We start from the raw sequence: 19,642 nt of genomic DNA, 5'->3' as shown, positions 1-19,642 counted from the left end.
GTGCAATTCTTTTTTGTGTGTGTCTGCAATCCACCTTCATATATATTCTTTATAGCATCCACCACACAGTTTTCCTTTAGTTTTCATATTTCTGATGATCAACTAGACTGTGTTTTTGAATAAAGTGCACTATCTCTTATTTAATTCCTTTGAGTCTCCAGAATAATGCATGGCATATAATATACACCTAATGAATGCTTGTTGAATTCACTCAGGATATGGCACCAGACCTTAGATCTGTCGTGGTCCAGGACTACGTTTACTTCATCATGCCTCCAGCACAAAAGAGATTATCAATGATTATTTGTTGCCATTATTATCAAAATTTTTTGGAGGAAGAATTAAGAAGGCCAATACAGTCTGAATCAGGCCCATTTATTCGAGAAACTACAAAGTATTTTCCTTAAAAATGGAGTTGCTTCAATTCTATGGTTGAATACAAAGAATCTACCTTCAGTACAACTTGAAGGTAGCACTGGTGGTATTTACATCTCCAGATTCCAGAAACAGGTTATGAAATATCTACATGCCAAGTTAAAAATAACAAAGTGAAGTAAGCCAGACAAAGACAAATGTTATATCATTTTTATGTAGAATCTTAACAAATGATACAAATGAACTTATATACAAAACAGAAATAGACCTGGAGGCATAGAAGACAAACTTACGGTCACTAAAGGGGAAAGGTGAGGAGGGGTAAACTAGGAATTTGGGATAAATATACACACACTCCTGTGTGTAAAACAGGTAACCAACAAGGACCTACCGCATAGCACAAGGAACAATACTCAATATTTCATGATGATCTATAAGGGGAAAAAAATCTAGAAAAAAATATATGTACGTAAAAAAGAGAGTGAAAGTCATGTATATGCATATAAATAATTCTCAGAGGATAATAAGAATAAATGTTTATTGAGCACTTACTGCATGCCAAGCATATAGTTCTAGGAGCTTTACTTGAATGCTTTCATTTAACTCCTTGTCAGCTCTATGAGGTTGGAATGGTGATCCTTTTTACAGATACAAACACTAAGGAGATAGGAGTTTACAAAACTTGTCTATGGCATCAAGTTGACGGGGGCGGGTTTGCTATGTTTCAGATTAAGGTTTCTTGATTCCTCAACTCATACTGTCATCCAGAAAACTAAATTTCATGCCAGTTTTTGCATATTGTTTGTATTTTCTTCTTTGTATATTTATAGATTTAAAAAACTTTGTAATAAATAAGTGTTTAACATTCAGAAATGTTATTCTAAAACATATTAATTTATTTCAGTGGACTCTAATGAATAAGGAGTCCACATGCAGATTTTATCTTAACTAATAAATGAATTATTTTCCAGTAAATTCAGGATTTCAACCTATTAATATTTTTGTTCTAAAGGGATAAAATGAAAGTTGTAGCCAGAGAGGACATGAAATAATTACAAGTAAGCTACTGATAATGAACCAAATATTTAAATGTGGTTCTAAAATGGAATTGTGTATTAGTGATTTTAAGATTCACAGCTGAATAAGTCACTATATTTCTGATTTACATTCTGGGTATAAGGTATAGGAGAAAGGCAACATATTGCAGTTATCCTGGGAGAAGTTCTTTGGTAAATTTCATTCACAGTATTCTTTACTAAAATGTATCAAATTCTGTAAATCCAAAATAATCACTTTTTTGGGGGGTATTACATGTATGTTGATAGCTATAGTAAAATTTATTATTCAAAAAAATATATAGATTTATTCCTATCTTCTTCACTAAAAGGCCAGTGCTATTCCAAGATTATAATGTGATTCCAAATGTCCCTGAGCTTTTCTTTCAAGTTAAAAAAGCCTTAAATCAAAGGGAATTTGGTGCAAGTAAATTATTTTCTGTTCTCAGAAAGCTTGTGGGCAAAGTAGCAATTTTATGAACATGGAAAGGTCTTCAAAGTTCTCACTAAAATATGTATTTGGATTATTAATAGAAGACAGTAATTGTTTTAGCTCTGTTTTTACATACATACTACTTTTTAACAATTAAGGTAACTTTAATGAGCAATTGAAATAGCTAAAGGAGTACCCATTAAGGAATGTGTTATTTCAATGGATCATGTTGGTCAGGATACGAGTTCAAGTGCATTAATTATCCCTAACAATGTGCACAAAGATAATGTCTAAAAAAATCACAACAGGATGTCCACAGTATTTCTGGTAATGTATCTATTTACAGAACACAATTAAACCTACTTTGAACAGTTCAGTTCAGTTCAGTTGCTCAGTCATTTCTGACTCTTTGTGACCCCATGGACTGCAGCACGCCAGGCCTCCCTGTCCATCACCAACTCCCAGAGTTTACTCAAACTCATGTCCATTGAGTCGGTGATGCCATCCAACCCTCTCATCCTCCGTTGTCCCCTTCTCCTCTTGCCCTCAATCTTTCCCAGCATCAGGGACTTTTCAAATGAGTTTGCATAACCACTGGCTATCTGAGGCTCCCTGATATGTACTATAATTAATATGATCTACCAATTGTGTAACCATTTCTCCTGTGAAGGGTTTTAAACACCTGTCAGTATACCTTTGCTAATTAGTGAATATTTTCTAGAACCACTATCCTGTAGATATGAAATTATAGCAAAGATTCAAAATACATAGTCAGTCCCAGGACACGTGTTTCCTAGCCCTGAAACTGACTTTGGTTTATAGATCTTTTCACAGCATTCTACTTCTGCCACTCCTCCAAGCAGAGCACACTTTACTGTGAATAATGAGCTTTCAAAACTTTATGAGGGAGGCTGATTTTTTTTAAAGCTCCAATTTGTTTTCAGAAAATTGTCATAACATTTAATTTACTAGAGATAAATATTGTTTCAATTTAAACCCAACTCCTGCTATTTGAATCTCATTTTCCTTTAAAAATGTCTCCACTTGACACTAGTTTGAAAGTGCGAACCTATAAATAAAAGACAGTGGATTATAAAGACTCAATTTGTATTTATTGACTGAATTCTCAGAATCCAATTGTTTAGAAAGTTGTAATTTACAGAGAACTGGTTGATGGATTTGATTTTCTCTTCAGCTTTTTCTATTCCTTCTTTCCCTTAGCTAGATTTATAGTAACAAGTTAACATTTTTGTCTTTTTACCCCCACAAGATGTTAGGTCAAATCAGGAGCAACTGCAGAGGAAACAAATTTGTTGCACATCTTTCTAAATTCATGTTTCATGCTTTCTTTTTTTTCATGCTTACATACAGTGATCTTGTCACAGTTGCTCAAACTGGTAAACTTCTTCCAGCCTCAGGGTGCTGCACAGAGTTATTTTCTGGAGTGAATTTCTCTTATTCTCAATAGCAATGGTCCATTCCCTTTGTTCAGGGCGTTTCCCCCAATTTACATGTGCAGTTGAAGTATTTAACTAGCACCCCCAGAGAATGTATAGTCCTTGAATCCTGGCACTGGAACTTAATTTTTCTCACTACCATATTCTCGGGGATGGAGGGCACACAGTAAGAGCTCAAGAGATATTCCTTGAGTCTGAATGCATAAAGAAGGTCTACAAATATAGTAGAACATATGTGGCATATATATATAGTGGAATACCATTCATCCTTAAAAAAGAATGAAATAATGCTATTTGCAGCAACATGGATAGACTTGGAGAGCATTATGCTAAGTGAAATAAAACAGACAAAGAATACTATATTATATTACTTATATGTGGAATACAAAATATGGCACAAATGAATCTACCCATGAAATAGAAACAGATTCAGAGACATAGAAAACAAATTTAGGGTTACCAAGGGGAAAAGGTGAGGTGAGGGGGCGATGGGGGGAGGGGTGGATTAGTTGTCTGGGATTAGCAGATGCTAACTATTATATTAATATAGGATAAATAAATAACAAGGTTCTACTGTATAGCATAGGAAAAAACTACATTCAAAGCGGAATCACTTTGCTGTAGATCATAAATCAACACACATAAATCAATGATTTTTCAATTAAAAAAATAAGAAAAAATACTACAGGTCAAATTTAAAAAAAGAAATATTTGTTGAGTCAAGGACAGGATCTTAACTGTTACATCTTTTTGGCTCCAAAGCATGAAACAAAAGAGCAATAATAACAAGCTTGATAATTTTCTTTTGCTTATTAAAGTGAAGCTTAAATGTTTGGGGAGCCCTTTCATGGTTCTGTCCAGTGTTTGCCACATCAGCAACTGTTTCCTCAGACAGCCAGAAACCAACAGCAAACGTTACTCTTTTCTTTTCTGTTACCTACAAAAGTCTTTAATATGTTTCATTTTTTTCAAAAATATTCTCAAGAAGAACTGGCCAAGGCAACAGCTCTGGACACTTTTCATAACTTATTCACAATTTAAGAATGTTTTCTCAACTTCATTCAGTGCAACTTCAATGTTGCCAGTATGTTTCAAGAGACTCAGAGGTTCTTCCTTGGGTATGAGTGTTATTTTTGCTTACTTGTTGCTTAGATACCAGGATAAAAATAATTTGTAACAGAAAGGAGTGTTCTACATAGAGGAAAAGAAAAAGGTTAATACCCAGTTACCCCAGAAACAACAGTAAATTTTTTTAGAACCAGGTATGTAGAAATGCATTGAAATAAAGGCAAATTACTTTTTTTAGGAGGTTAATGTATACTAAATGCCTCAAATCACTAGGCGGAAAACCAAAAGCATCTCACATCCTTGTCCTCTCATTATGTGTCACTTAGGTGCAATGTAGGCAATATCCAAAATGTTTTGATCCTTCACAAATAACATTTATTTACTCTGTTTATTAACTTATCAGTCTTAAACCTAGACTTTTAAAAGGGGGATAAAATGAAATTAATATTTTAAAATCCTCCTAATCATAATTCTTAATCATCAGTTAATATCTCAAGGAACATATAGAAAGGATTTGTTATTAACGAGCAGCTTAAATTCTTGATAACGTCAATATTTTTTGGCCAATACATTTTTGGCATTAGTTCGTTATTTTTTAAAAAATTTACAACGAACAAGGGGCTTTCTTATTGAAAATACTGGGATTACGGGATTGAAAAAGATATATAGTGACCTCTATATTGCAAATATTAACAAATAAGTCATATTCTTAACTTTAAAAATGTTTGGATAATATTGGGGCACGATATATTTTAGTATGCTTATCCAGAGCTATTAAGCAGTGGTAATTTTAGGAAGGCGTCATGCTCACCCTTGAAGATGGAAGACTACAAGCCTCTAAAGCTGTCTCGACTCGCTTCCGGTCTGCTGAGAACAAGCGGTATATGCTGTGAAGGGAAGGCATGCCAGGTGAGAGAGGCTGTGGATGCCGCGGGCCACGACACCCCACTCGCTCATCCCTCGTCCCCAAAGACTGAACACATAGCACTCGCTCCAGGATCAGCATCTGTGCTCTGGAAGATCTACGTGTGTGCTTTTCAAAATCAAAGTGTCTAGAAGCAAATTAATATTTTGAGAAAATGATGATGACCCGATTAAAAAACATTGCATTAAAAATGCTTCTAGTATGACGTTTTAAAATAAATATCTTAAGAATTTTGTCTCCTTGCTGCTACCACTGCTCTGAAAGTATACATTGCTAATATTATTAATAAATAACTTTTTATGAGCAGAAGCTCACTGGTAGCTGTCAAAAGTTGAAGGATTTTGACTGACTATGGTCTAGAACTACACTTTTTTTTTGGCCAGTGATTTTGCTTTAAAATATATAACTTAGATAATGGACAGTTTAATAATTTGGATTTATGGGCTCTATTGAAACATTAGGAAATCTATCACCTGGAAACCACCAGCCTCATGGGGAATCTGGTAGAGCTGAGTTATCCTTGTCTCTTTGAGACAGATTTCATTCTTCACTTTTCCTTCTTGCCCTGGCCTGCTTTGTCATGGATGTTCCCTGCCTAACTTCTGTTGACATTGGAGTTTGCAACCCTTGTTTCAAGGCTAGTGTCATCTTGGAAGAAAGAGGCATCACGGTTGCCTAATTTCCATTCCTAGACTAGATCTGAGTCTCAGATGTTCTTTTAGGTTTAACAGCAAAGGCCGCTCATCCCCTGCACCCCCTTCCTGCTTTGGTGTTCCTTGAAAGCGATGCCACAGGGAAGGAGGGAGCCCAGGAAGCCTCTCTGAGGATGCATACACGGTGCATACACGGAGCATCTCTGAGGATGCATACGCGGTGCATGTGAGGGGACTGGGCCACCACACACCTCCAGGCTCCCCTGGACCAAAGCAGAGCCACGGCACAGACTCAGATCTCTGAGGAAACAGAAATAGAAAATAATGGGAATCGCTCACACAGCTTACTTTTTGAGAGGAATGCGTCCTTCTGGAGTGACTTGCAGCTTAAGTTTAGTATACCTGTTGGAGAAGCAGAAAACTGTTTAATTTTTTTTTTAATTTTCATTGAAGAATAAAATGCATAGAAAAAGACTCTTTCATATGTACAGTTGGCTGAATTTTCACCTATTGTCCAAGTTTCTGCAATCAGCACCCAGATCAAGAAAAAGAATATTCTTATTCTAATAGAATCCCAGGAGCCCCTCTCATGCCCTTTCCACAGCTGGTCCCCCAGGAGCAAACCATTATCCAGACTTTAAACATTCAGATTAATTTTGCACTTTACATAATAGAATCACACTCTTTAATGGCTTCTCTCACTCAACATTATATTTTCAAGATCCATCCATATATTTGCTTTTCACTGTGAATCTTTCACTCTCATTGCTGTATGGTATCCCATTGTGTGAATGTAAAACTGCACTTATCTCTTTCGCTGCTTCTGGGCATGTAGACAAAGAGAAGACACAGGAGAGCTTACAAACTCTTTTGATGGGTATATAAACTGGGACCACCAACTGCTCATGCACACAGCCTAGGTGTGGATGCAACATAAATGCTTACAGTGTGTTCCCCAAAAGGCGTGCTCTGGAATGACCACAGCAGCTATTCATGGGGAGATGCCTGTTGAAAGTGGACATTTGCAACAGGTATGACGAGCTAACTAGCTGTTTTACTAGCTGTAACGTGCTATGTCTACGTGTCACTTTCCACCAACATTCTGTGTGGCACAGCAGATTTTCCAGAAAGTCTGTTAGATGAAGAATGATAAGAAGACAATTGAAACAACAACAACAACAAAAAGGAATAAAGGGAGGAGGAGAGGGGAAGGCATGTAGAAAGGGTCCTGAAGGTGACAAACTAGTGAGATGAGAGGATGACAGGAAAGAGCATTTGAGTACACCCATCAAGTCCTGACTAATAGCAAAAGAAACTCATGGAAGAGTATGAAAGAAAAGTGGGCTGGAGTCTTTGGTTTGGAATGATGGGTATGTCTTACAGAAGAGGGAAGACAGAAAGTTATTAAATAAAAATAGAGGACCACCTAGTAATGTTTCCATTTGTGGTTCTGATTTCAACGTTTTCCAACCTCCTGAACATCCAGTGTCCAAACTGATCACAGCCAGCTTTCCTACTTGCTCATCTGGCAGAAACTGTTATTTTCCTTGGTCAAATAAATTTCAGAAAGACTGTGTAATTCGAGAGTGATTGGGTACTCCTGATTTGCTTTGTTTCTTCTTCTTTTCATTCTGCTTTTTCCTTTACATTCTTTTTCTCTTTTCTTATTAACAGTTGCTGTGATTGTCTAGAAGGACAGGAATCAGGACATCAGCTTACTGATTTAAGTTGCCTCTATCAGAGATCTTAGACTCTGGAGAATTAAGTCCCATATGTTGTTCGTTCACTTCCTCAGATTAATAATTGATACAACGCAGGCAGATGTAGGGCTGAAGACTCTCTGAGATGAATAGTTTTTGATTTTGGGCGTAGTTGCCAGGATTTAGAAGTATCTCCTCACTGCGTGTCAAAGGCATTGACATTCAGGCCGGCGCAGTGTAACACAGATGCAAGGCTGAGAGGAAAGAGCGATCTTTACTGGAAGTCTTCCAATTCCAAGCAGTGAACCTATCAGTTCTCTAACAAGTCCCAGAGGGAAATTTATGTTTATCAATGTGAGAAGCCAGTGCAGCATAAACAAAAGACTCACAAAGGAGAAAGGAAACTGACTCAGATGAAGCAACACCCTTTGCAATAAAATTAGAGCTACTTACGCCTTTTCCAGAAACGCGTCCCTGGACATGTTTTGGGCCAGCAGGTTTGTTGCCAAACTGAAAACCTCATTTGTCCATTCCTGAAAAATATGATTCACACTTTCATTAGCTTAAATACTGTGCAGTCATTAGACATATGTTTTTAGCAAGGCTACTAGGAAGACAAATTAGCTCAATTTGTATGCCTAAGGGTTTTTTCTCTCTTTTTCCCTCTGTTAAAATGACATAATTAAATTCAAATCCCTGAATGACTACTCTTTTCCTAAGGAAATGTTCTTTACCCATAAGCAAAATTTTATCTGCTTTTTAAAATGCCTACAGATAGAGAACTGATATATTGCCTTTAATAACCAAGTATGTCTCACTCTTTTCCTTGCATTATAAACACATAAAGAATTTTAAAATGTAGTCAATTATATTTCCAACAGGGCTTCCAAGGAGGCATTAGTAGTAAACAACCCACCTGCCTACGCAAGTTTGATCCCTGGATAGGGAAGACCCCTAGAGGAGGGAATGGCACCCCACTCCAGTACTCCTGCCTGGAGAATCCCATGGACAGAGGAGCCTGGCAGGCTACAGTCCATAGGGTAGCAAGGAGTCGGATATGACTGAAGCGACTTAGCATATATGCATATTTTCAACATGTCTGCAAAGAAGGTCTTCCTATTTTACTACTCAAGCCAAGACAGCTATACCAGGGAATCTTTAAATGTTAATTACAGTTCTAGAAGTCTCTCAACTAGCTGCAGTCCCAATGTCACATAGTACTCAGTACCATCCCCTCCCCCCAGCTCTGTCCACTCCTTACTGCTCCCCTAATCCCAATCCCTACCTCACACCATCCACCTCTGACTTCTCTTGGCATCCAAAAAAATGCAAAAGAACAAATCTACAATAAAAAAGCTGAAGTTCTATTCTGGGTGATGATTTTGAACACTCACTTAACATTCTGGGCTGGAAAAAAAGTCTCTAAGAGAAGATGAGATAAGAGCTAAGTAATGTAATCATCTGATGTTGCAGTTGACTTGGCTCCCTCTTCAATGTTCAAAAGTTTTTCCATCTAATTTTGTTATTTCTACTATAGTTTTTATTGTTATTTTGTGTTTTGCCTCCTGGTTCATGAAAATATGCAAATAATATGCTATCATGTAATACAGAAACAACTGAGGTAAAACTTGGGGTACCAAGTGATGGGCCAGGGAAAGCGAACTCTAAGCAGAGTTTTGTGTATTTGTTTTTATTTTAAAATATTGAATTTATTTTAAAAAATCAGTGCAGTAAAAATTGCCACACAAATAGTTATCAATGATAGATGCCCCTATCCATTCGAGTATAGATATGTAACTCCTTAAATTAAAGATTCTTAATTTTCTTGAGTGTCCAATTCTTAATTTTCTGAAGCTCCAATACTTTGGCCCCCTGATGTGAAGAACTGACTGATTGGAAAAGATGCTGAGAAAGATTGAAGGCAGGAGGAGAAGGGGATGACAGAGGATGAGAAGGTTGGATGGCATCACTGATGTGATGGACATGAGTTTGAGCAAGCTCTGGGAATTGGTGATGGACAGGGAAGCATGGTGTGCTGCAGTCCAAGAGTTGGATATGGCTGAGCAACTGAACTGAACTGAATTTTCCTTGAAGACTTTTAAATCCTGAGGTTATATAAAATTAAGCAAAAAACATGCACATTAAGCACAGATCAATTTTGCACAAATAAGTGTGATCAAGCCAATTAAATTATCACCTGAAATAACTGGGACTTCAAAGAAAAATCTCAGATAACAACACCATATGTGCTGTAAAAGGATTTACATTATTCTGTGGGTTATAACTTACTGGCAGGATTTAGTGAGAATGGGGAGTAGCCTAAAATGAATTGGAAAAAAGAAGGGAAGTTGTAATAAGAAAAGTAGAGTTGGGGGGAAAATGAATTAAAAAATAAAGAAAGTAGAGTTTGGGGACTTCTCTGGCAGTGCATTGGTTAAGACTTCATGTATTTACTGCAGGAGGTGTGGGTTCTATCCTTGGGCCAGGAACTATGATTCTGCATGCTGTGGGGTGCAGTTAAAAAAAAAATAGAGTTGGCATGAGAGTATAGAAAGCATTTAATGTCTGTTTAGTGTTTTGGAGAGAATTTGGCAAAAAATATAATATCTTTGAAGGCCTTTCTTTTAGGGTGAAGATAGGGCTGGACAGTGGGTTACAGAGGTAATGTGGTAGCCAATGCAGGTGGGTTTGAGGCTGAGAAATGAGACAGAGGGCGCTCAACTATGAAGATGTCACAGTCCAGGTGAGAAGTATTGACACGCTACAGATTGTTGGTGGAGGGCTTGGGGAAGACAGTACAGAAGAGCTGTCAGTGAAGCAAATTTGATAGACACAGAGAAAAACTTTGGAATAACTATTAATAGCTTTAAGATAAAATGTCCTCATATTAGATTATTTTAAACTAAGAGTAATAATTACTGGCACTGATTTTCAAAATATGTTTCTAGTATAATACTCAATATTTTCCAGGTTAGGGGTCGAACTGTAGACTTTTCCAACTCCAAGGCAACCTTGTGTGTGTGTGTGTGTGTGTGTGTGTGTGTGTGTTAGTTGTTCAGTCATGTTCGACTCCTGGCAACCCCATGGACTGTAGCCTGCCAGCTCCTCTGTCCATGGAATCATCCAGGCAAGAATACTAGAGTGGGTTGCCATTTCCTTCTCCAAGGAATCTTTCCAACCCAAGGATCAAACCAAGGTCTCCCACATTGCAGACAGATTCTTTTTCACCATCTGAGTCACCAGGAAAGTCCATGACAATGTTATGCATTGGTAAAATTATTTATAACTGAGGGCAGTGTACCATTTTGTATATTTACTCGTGGCCAATTGCACACCAGAAATAGGTACAGTGAAGGTATTATGAAGACCTGGGGAGATTTAATTTGGTCTGACATTTAAGGTTGAAAGCTAAGACCTCTATTACATTCAGTTCAATAGAAATATGAAGGTACACAAATAATTTACAATTTCCAGTAGCCACTTTTTTAAAAGGTAGAAATAAACAAGTGAAATAAATTGAATAATAAATTTTATTTAACCCAATATTTCAAACATATTATTTGCCATATAATCAACATAAGATTATTGGGCTAGTTTCTTTTCTTTTCTTGATCTTTGAAATGAGGTATGCATTCTGCACTTACAGCACTTCTTAATTTGCACTGGCAACCTTTCAAGGGCTCAACAGTCACACATAGTTGGGAGTTGTGTCTGCATTATTGGTGAGCACATGTCTTCTAGATCCTTTGTTCTTTCTATGGGTCCTTTATAAAGCCAGTTGAAGGACTGCATCATCACCACCTTCACTGCACAGTCGCACCTCATTCAGAAAGTAAAGCAAAACTTATTTCATCATGTTCTCAGAATGTGAGCATCTAAATATCCAAGTATGGAATTTCTAGAATCCACTGATTTCCTGTAGCCTTATGAGGTATGCAGAATATCTGATCCAGACTGAATCAAAGACTCAGGGTCTCAAGCAATGACCAAGACAACTTTAGAAACAACACAATCTTTGGTTGGTACTGGCATCAGTCCATATTATATGGAGCTAAAACAGCATGGTATGTTGCAGTCCATGGGGTCACAAAGAGTTGGACATGACTTAGTGACTGAACAACAAAAAAACAGCATGTGTTTACTTTGGGCTCCCCAGATGCTGAGACAGGATTTAGGAGAAATGCATTGATTATGAAGTGCTCTGGGGCAACGTTACCAGGAAGTGAGCAGGACTGGGAAGGGAAGAAGGCAGAAGGGTGAGACTCCAAGCAAACTCCGCAGATGGTAACTTTGGCATAACCCTTCCCTGTGTACAACACCACCCAAACTTGAATTTTCTAATGAGCAGAAAGGGAGCTGGAGTTTGACAATCCCTGTGCCTAACCTTCTTGGAGGGCACAAACAAAACCTGGTGTGCACCAGGACCCAGGGGAAAGGAGCCGTGCCCTACAAGAGACTGACCCAGACCTGTCCGTGAGTGTCCAGGAGTCTGGCAGAGGTGTGGGTCAGCGGGGGCCTCTGCGGGGTCGGGGCACTGAATGCAGCAGTGCCTGGGACTTGTGGAGGAGGTCACCATTATCTTCATCACCTCCACCACAGTTTGGTCTCAGGTCAAACTACAGGAAGTGAACACAGCCCGGCCCATCAGCAGAAAGTTGGATTAAAGATTTACTCAGCATGGCCCCACTCATCAAACAACACCCAGTTCCCCCCTCAGTCAGTCTCTTCCATCAGGAAGCATCCATAAGCCTCTTATCCTTCTCCATCAGAGGGTAGACTGACTGAAAACCACAATCTCAGAAAACTAACCAATCTGATCACATGGACCACAGCCCTGTCTAACTCAATAAAACTATGAGCCACGCCGTGTAGGGCCACCCAAGACAGACGGGTCATGGTGGAGTGTTCAGACAAAATGTGGTCCACTGGAGAAGGAAATGGCAAACCACTTCAGTATTCTAGCCTTGAGAATCCAACCCCATGAACAGTATGAATAGGCAAAAAAATAAGATAATGAAAGATGAACTCCCCAGGTTGGTAGGTTCCCAAAATGCTACTGAAGAAGAATGGAGAAATAACACCAGGAAGAATGAAAAGATGGAGCCAAAGCAAAAACAACACCCAGTTGTGGATGTGACTGTTGATTCAAGCAAGGTCCGATGCTGTAAAGAGCAATATTGCATAGGAACCTGGAATGTTAGGTCCATGAATCAAGGCAGATATGAAGTGATCAAACAGGAGATGACAAGAGTGAACATTGACATTTTAGGAATCAGTGAACTAAAATGGTCTGGAATGGGTGAATTTAACTCAGATGACCATTATATCTACTACTGTGGGCAAGAATCCCTTAGAAGAAATGGAGTAGCCATCACAATCAACAAGAGTCCAAAATGCAGTACTTGGATGCAACCTCAAAAATGACAGAATGATCTCTGTTCGTTTCCAAGGCAAACCACTCAATATCATGGTAATCCAAGTCTATACCCTGACCAGTAATACTGAAGAAGCTGAAGATGCATGGTTCTATGAAGACCTACAAGACCTACTAGAACAATACCCCAAAAGATGTCCTTTTCATCATAGGGGGCTGGAATGCAAGTTAGGAAGTCAAGAAACACTGGAGTAACAGGCAAATTTGGCCTTAGAGTACAGAATGAAGCAGGGCAAAGGCTAATAGAGTTTTGCCAAGAGTACACACTGGTCATAGCAAACACCCTCTTCCAACAACACAAGAGAAGACTCAACCATGGACATCATGAGATGGTCAACACCAAAATCAGATTGATTATATTGTTTGCAGCCAAAGATGGAGAAGCTCTATATAGTCAGCAAAAACAATATCAGGAGCTGACTATGCTCAGATCATGAGCCAAATTCAGACTTAAATTAAGGAAAGTAGGAAAAACCACTAGACCATTCAGGTATGACCTAAATCAAATCCCTTATGACTATACAGTGGAAGTGACAAGTATATTCAAGGGACTACGTCTGATAGACAGAGTGCCTGAGGAACTATGAATGGAGATTTGTGACACTGTATATGAGGCAGTGACCAAGACCATCCCCAAGAAAAAGAAACACAAAAAGGCAAAATGGTTGTCTGAGGAGGCCTTACAAATAGCTGTAAAAAGAAGAGAAGTGAAAGGCAAAGGAGAAAAGGAAAGATACACCCATTTGAATGCAGAGTTCCAAAGAATAGCAAAGAGAGATAAGAAAGCCTTCCTCAGTGATCAATGCAAAGAAATAGAAGAAACAATAGAATGGTTAAGACTAGAGATCTCTTCAAGTAACTCAGAGATACCAAGGGAACATTTCATGGAAAGATGGGCTCAATAAAGGACAGAAATGGTATGGACCTAACAGAAGCAGAAGCTATTAAGAAGAGGGGGCAAGAATACAAAGAAGAGCTATACAAGAAGATCGTCACAACCCAGATAATCATGATGGTGTGATCACTCACCTAGAGCCAGACATCCTGGAATGCGAAATCAAGTGGGCCTTAGGAAGCATCACTACGATCAAAGCTAGTTGAGGTGACGGAATTCCAGTTGAGCTATTTCAAGCCCTAAAAGATGATGCTGTGAAAGTCCTGCACTACATATGCCAGCAAATCTGGAAAGCTAAACTGTGGCCACAGGACTGGAAAAGGACACTTTTCATTCCAATCCCTAAGAAAGGCAATGCCCAAGAATGTTCAAACTACCACACAATTGCACTCATATCACACGCTAGCAAATTAATGCTCAAAATTCTCCAAGCCAGGCTTCAACAGTACATGAACTGTGAAATTCCAGATGTTCAAGCTGGAATTAGAAAAGGCAGAGGAACCAGAGATCAAATTGCCAACATCCACTGGATCACTGAAAGAGCAAGATAGTTCCAGAAAAACATCTACTTCTGCTTTATTGACTATGCCAAAGCCTTTGACTGTGTGGACTGGATCACGACAAATTGTGGAAAATTCCTCAAGAGACAGGAATACCAGACCACCTGACCTGCCTCATGAGAAATCTGTATGCAGGTCAAGAAGCAACAGTTAGAACTGGACATGGAACCACAGACTGGTTCCCAATTGGCAAAGGAGTATGTCAAGACTGTATATTATCACCCTGCTTATTTAACTTATATGCAGAATACATCATGAGAAATGCTGGGCTGGATGAAGCACAAGCTGGAATCAAGATTGCTGGGAGTATCCTCAGATAGGCAGATGACACCACCCTATGGCAGAAAGTGAAGAAGAACTAAAGAGCCTCTTGATGAAAGTGAAAGAGGAGAGTGAAAATGTTGGCTTAAAACTGAACATTCAGAAAATTAAGATCATGGCATCTGGTCCCATCACTTCATGGCAAATAGATGGGGAGATAATGGAAACAGTGACAGACTTTGTTTTTTTATTTTTTTTGGGGGGGTGACTCCAAATCACTGCAAATGTTGACTGCAGCCATGAAATTAAAAGACACTTGCTTCTTGGAAGAAAAGCTATGATCAACGCAGACAGCATATTAAAAATCGCAGGTATTACTTGGCCAGCAAAGGTCCATCTAGTCAAAGCTATGGTTTTTCCAGTAGTCATGTATGGATGTGAGAGTTGGACTATAAAGAAAGTTGAGTGCTGAAGAATTGATGCTTTTGAAATATGGTGTTGGAGAAGACTCTTGAGAGTCCCTTGGACTCTCCAAGGGTGAGTGATCCAACCAAGGTGATCCAGCCAGTCCATTCTAAAGGAAATCAGTCCTGAATATTCATTGGAAGGACTGATGCTGAAGCTGAAACTCCAAATCTTTGGCCACCTGATGGGAAGAACTGACTCACTGGAAAAGACCCTGAAGCTGGGAAAGATTGAGAGCAGGAAGAGATCGGGACAACAGAGGATGAGGTATTTGGATGACATCACTGCCTTGATGGACATGAGTTTGAGCAAGCTCCAGGAGTAGGTGATGGTCAGGGAAGCCTGGCATGCTGCAGTCCATGGGTTGCAAAGTCAGACACGACTGAGCGACTGAACTGAACTGAACTCTGCTTGTCAGTCTTGGGTCAGGGCTGCTGAAGGGGATGACAATCCCCAGGCCTTTCCTGCTTTCCTCAGTAGCAAAGGGGGTTCTGGCATTTAGAGGGCACAGTCAACAAAGAGACATGGGTGCAGGTTGTTGAAAATTAAAGCCAGTCCCCACAGAGGTGTTGTGTGTGAAATTGGTGAAATGGTTGGAGGGGACCTGGGCAGAGCAATGCTATGGGCAGCAGGATAACAAGTTCCAGGACGTCTGTGTACCAGAATTAACTACACTGTGTAAATGGGAGATGGGTAACTACAGGATCTGAGAACTGGTTCGTACAGATTGTGGAACCAGGCTTCTAAGACTTTCATGTGCATACAGATCACTTAAACAATCATCCTTGTTGTTGTGTAGATAGATGCTGACGTGGATGCTGGGGACTGGGTGGCAGAGAATCTGTATCCCAGCAGAAGGCCATGCTGGAAGTAGGAGGTTTTACAGCCCTGACTGAAAACTTGATAGAAACGTTGGACTTTAAGCTCCACACCAAATCATCTGACTCAAACTCTGCATTTTCTCAAGAAACCTTTATTTTTTTTCATGCATGTTAAAGTTTAAGCATTCTTCTGGGCCAGGGGCAGCACTTTCAGGAGCAACCTGCTCCAGGACCTGACTTAGGAAGCATTATTCTAATCTTTGACTACTTGCTTCCCAAGCAAAGAAGGAAATTATTTTGGCTATTAACTTTCGAATAACCAAAAAGCCCTTCCAGCTCTATTAAGAACAAAGTGGCTAAGAAGTGTGGCCAAAGCAGCTTAAAGCAGCTTGGCTTATCATGAGATTATGACACAGGCTTTGCTTCAGGGTAGATAGATCCTACTCTGGCAATGTTCTCATAAATCCAGTGCTGGGCCCTAGGTAGTATAGCTTTGGAAGGATGGCTTCTTATTTAATCTGAAGGATTTGTATTTCAACTTTCAAAGGCAAAGTTCTGATGATTGCCACTAAGCTGGGTTCAGCCCCTGCTGTCTAAATCCTGAAGCTCTTTAAGTTAAGTTTTCTGCCTTAGGATCAATTTCTTTTTCTGATGAGGACTACAGAGGCCTGAGCTAGAGAAAACAGATCTAAAGATCACCTGTCATGGAATTTCATCTGGAGTTGAAATGCATTTATTCTGTAAGATGACTTCTGCAATTCCCTCACTCTGGGTTGTTACTGAGATCCCAGTCTTGACACTATTAAGTTTTCCAAACCTGTCAAAAAGTTGTTGTTCAGTCGATCAGTCACGTCCAACTCTTTGCCACATGGACTGCAATGTGCCAGACTCCTCTGTCCTCCACTGTCTCCCGGAGTTTGCTCAGATTCCTGTCCATTGAATCAGTGATGCAATCTGACCATTCCATCCTCTGCTGCCCCTTTCTCCTTTTGCCTTCAATCCTTCTAAGCATCAGGGTCTTTTCCAATGAGTCGTAGTCATGCTTCCTAAGGCCACTTGACTTCACACGCTGGGATGTCTTGAACTAGGTGGATGGCCACACCACTGTGGTTATCTGGGTCATTAAGACCTTTTCTACATAATTCTTCTGTGTATTCTTGCCACCTCTTCTTAATGTCTTCTGCTTCTGTTACCTCCTTACTGTTTCTGCCCTTTATCATGCCCATCCTTGCATGAAATGTTCCCTTGATAGCTCCAGTTTTCTTGAAGGGATTTTTACTCTTTCTCATTTTATTGTTTCCCTCTATTTCTTTGCAGTGTTCACTTAAGAAGGCTCTCTTATCTCCTTGCTATTCTTTGGAACTCTTCGTGCAGTTTGGTACAACTTTCCCTTTCTCCCCTACCTTTTGCTTCACAAAGTTACTATACTTTTAGTTCTAAAGTTATTTCAGTTCTGTCATTCTTGCCACAGGATTTATGCGTTTGCTTAATATTACTAACAATTGTTTCACAATGTTCAGTTACTCTCATTGGTATTTTTTAAGTGTTTACAGCAATATGTGAACCGTGAACTTCCAGATGTTCAAGCTGGTTTTAGAAAAGGCAGAGGAACCAGAGATCAAATTGCCAAAATCTGCTGGATCATCGAGAAAGCAAGAGAGTTTCAGAAAAACATCTATTTCTGCTTTATTGACTATGCCAAAGCCTTTGACTGTGTGGATCACAATAAATTGTGGAAAATTCTGAAAGACATGGGAATACCAGACCACCTGACCTGCCTCTTGAGAAACATGTATGCAGGTCAGGAAGCAACAGTTAGAACTGGACATGGAACAACAGACTGGTTCCAAATAGCAATAGGAGTACATCAAGGGTGTATATTGTCACCCTGTTTCTTTAACTTATATGCAGAGTATATCATGAGAAACGCTTGGCTGGAGGATGCACAAGCTTGAATCAAGATTACCGGGAGAAATATCAATAACCTCATATATGCAGATAACACCACCCTTCTGGCAGAAAGTGAAGAAGAACTAAAGAGCCTCTTGATGAAAGTGAAAGAGGAGAGTGAAAAAGTTGGCTTAAAGCTCAGCATTCAGAAGACGAAGATCATGGCATCTGGTCCCATCACTTCATGGGAAATAGATGGGGAAGCAGTGGAAACAGTGGCTGACTTTATTTTTCTGGGCTTCAAAATCACTGCAGATGGTGATTGCAGCCATGAGATTAAAAGATGCTTATTCCTTGAAGGAAAGTTATGACCAACCTAGACAGCATATTAAAAAGCAGAGATATTACTTTGACAACAAAGGTCTGTCTAGTCAAGGCTATGGTTTTTCCAGTGGTCATGTATGGATGTGAGAGTTGGACTGTGAAGAAAGCTGAGTGCCAAAAAATTGATGCTTTTGAACTATGGTGTTGAAGAAGACTCTTGAGAGTCCCTTGGACTGCAAGGAGATCCAACCAGTCCATCCTAAAGATTAGTCCTGGGTGTTCACTGGAAGGACTGATGTTGAAGCTTAAACTCCAATACTCTGGCCACCTGATGTGAAGAGCTGACTCATTGGAAAAGACTCTGATGCTGGGAAAGATTGGGGGCAGGAGGAGAAGGGAACGACAGAGGATGAGATGGTTGGATGGCATCACCGACTCAATGGACATGGGTTTGGGTAGATTCCAGGATTTTGTGATGGACAGGGAGGCCTGGCGTGCTGCAGTTCATGGGGTCGCAAAGAGTCAGACATGACCAAGCAACTAAACTGAACTGAAATGAACTGAAGTATTTACTAGGTATCAAGGCACCTACTATTTACTATTAATAGATAGTTTGCATCTGACAACTTAATTCTCACAGTAATTCTCTTGGAGGCATGTACTGTTATTAGCCTAATTTTACAGATGGAAATTTAAGGTTTCAAAGCTTTTATAAAACTTATTTATATCCCCAGAGCTAATAAAACAAGTTTGGGGTTAGATAGTGATCTATCTTTCTTAGTTTCTTAGGATCCAAATCCTATACTCTTAGATACTATGCTTTTTATCATTTTGTCCTAAATAATTTTAGGCAGCTGAACATACAGTTGAACAAGATAAAAAAAAATGATGTCTAGTTTACTGTATTTAAAACACTGATTTAGCAGTTGTGTGGGCTAGGCACTGTTCTAAGTTTTTGTAAGTTACTAACTCATTTAATCCTGACAATCACACAGTGAGATATTTAATGTTATTATCACTCCTTTTTTTTTTTTTTTTTTTTTTTTTTACCAGTGAGAGAGCTGAGACACAGAGGCATTCAATTCAATCATAAAGTCCCACATCTAGTTACAGGGACACCTGAGACTTGAAACCAAGAAGTTTGCCTCCGGAGATTGATTACCTTACCACTAGGTTACAGTGATGAAACAAACTGCAAAGTTTATAAACACCTTACCACTCTGTTCTGATAATGATGGTGGAGGGGAAATGATAAGAGGGGTGAGGTTGATTACAAAGTGTCATTCAAAAGCCTCAGAGCTTTGATAGAGAAAGTCACAGTTTCAA

At 39.2% G+C, this 19,642-nt stretch overlaps 1 protein-coding gene across 2 annotated transcripts in view; it reads right to left on the bottom strand.

The window, feature by feature from the left end:
* Positions 1-19,642, bottom strand: part of PLCB1 (phospholipase C beta 1) — an 827,705-nt gene that overhangs the window by 250,449 nt on the left and 557,614 nt on the right. For both annotated transcript variants that reach the window (XM_061125923.1, XM_061125924.1), the window contains exons 5-7: positions 8,120-8,199; positions 6,315-6,368; positions 5,200-5,275 (exon numbers count right to left, since the gene is read on the bottom strand). In XM_061125923.1, coding sequence (XP_060981906.1) covers positions 5,200-5,275; positions 6,315-6,368; positions 8,120-8,199 — 210 coding nt within the window. The remainder of the gene's footprint in view (positions 1-5,199; positions 5,276-6,314; positions 6,369-8,119; positions 8,200-19,642) is intronic.

This window comes from Dama dama, chromosome 23 (genome assembly GCF_033118175.1).
Source record: "Dama dama isolate Ldn47 chromosome 23, ASM3311817v1, whole genome shotgun sequence".
Classification (NCBI taxonomy): domain Eukaryota; kingdom Metazoa; phylum Chordata; class Mammalia; order Artiodactyla; family Cervidae; genus Dama; species Dama dama.
This window is presented reverse-complemented; position numbering and strand designations above follow the sequence as displayed.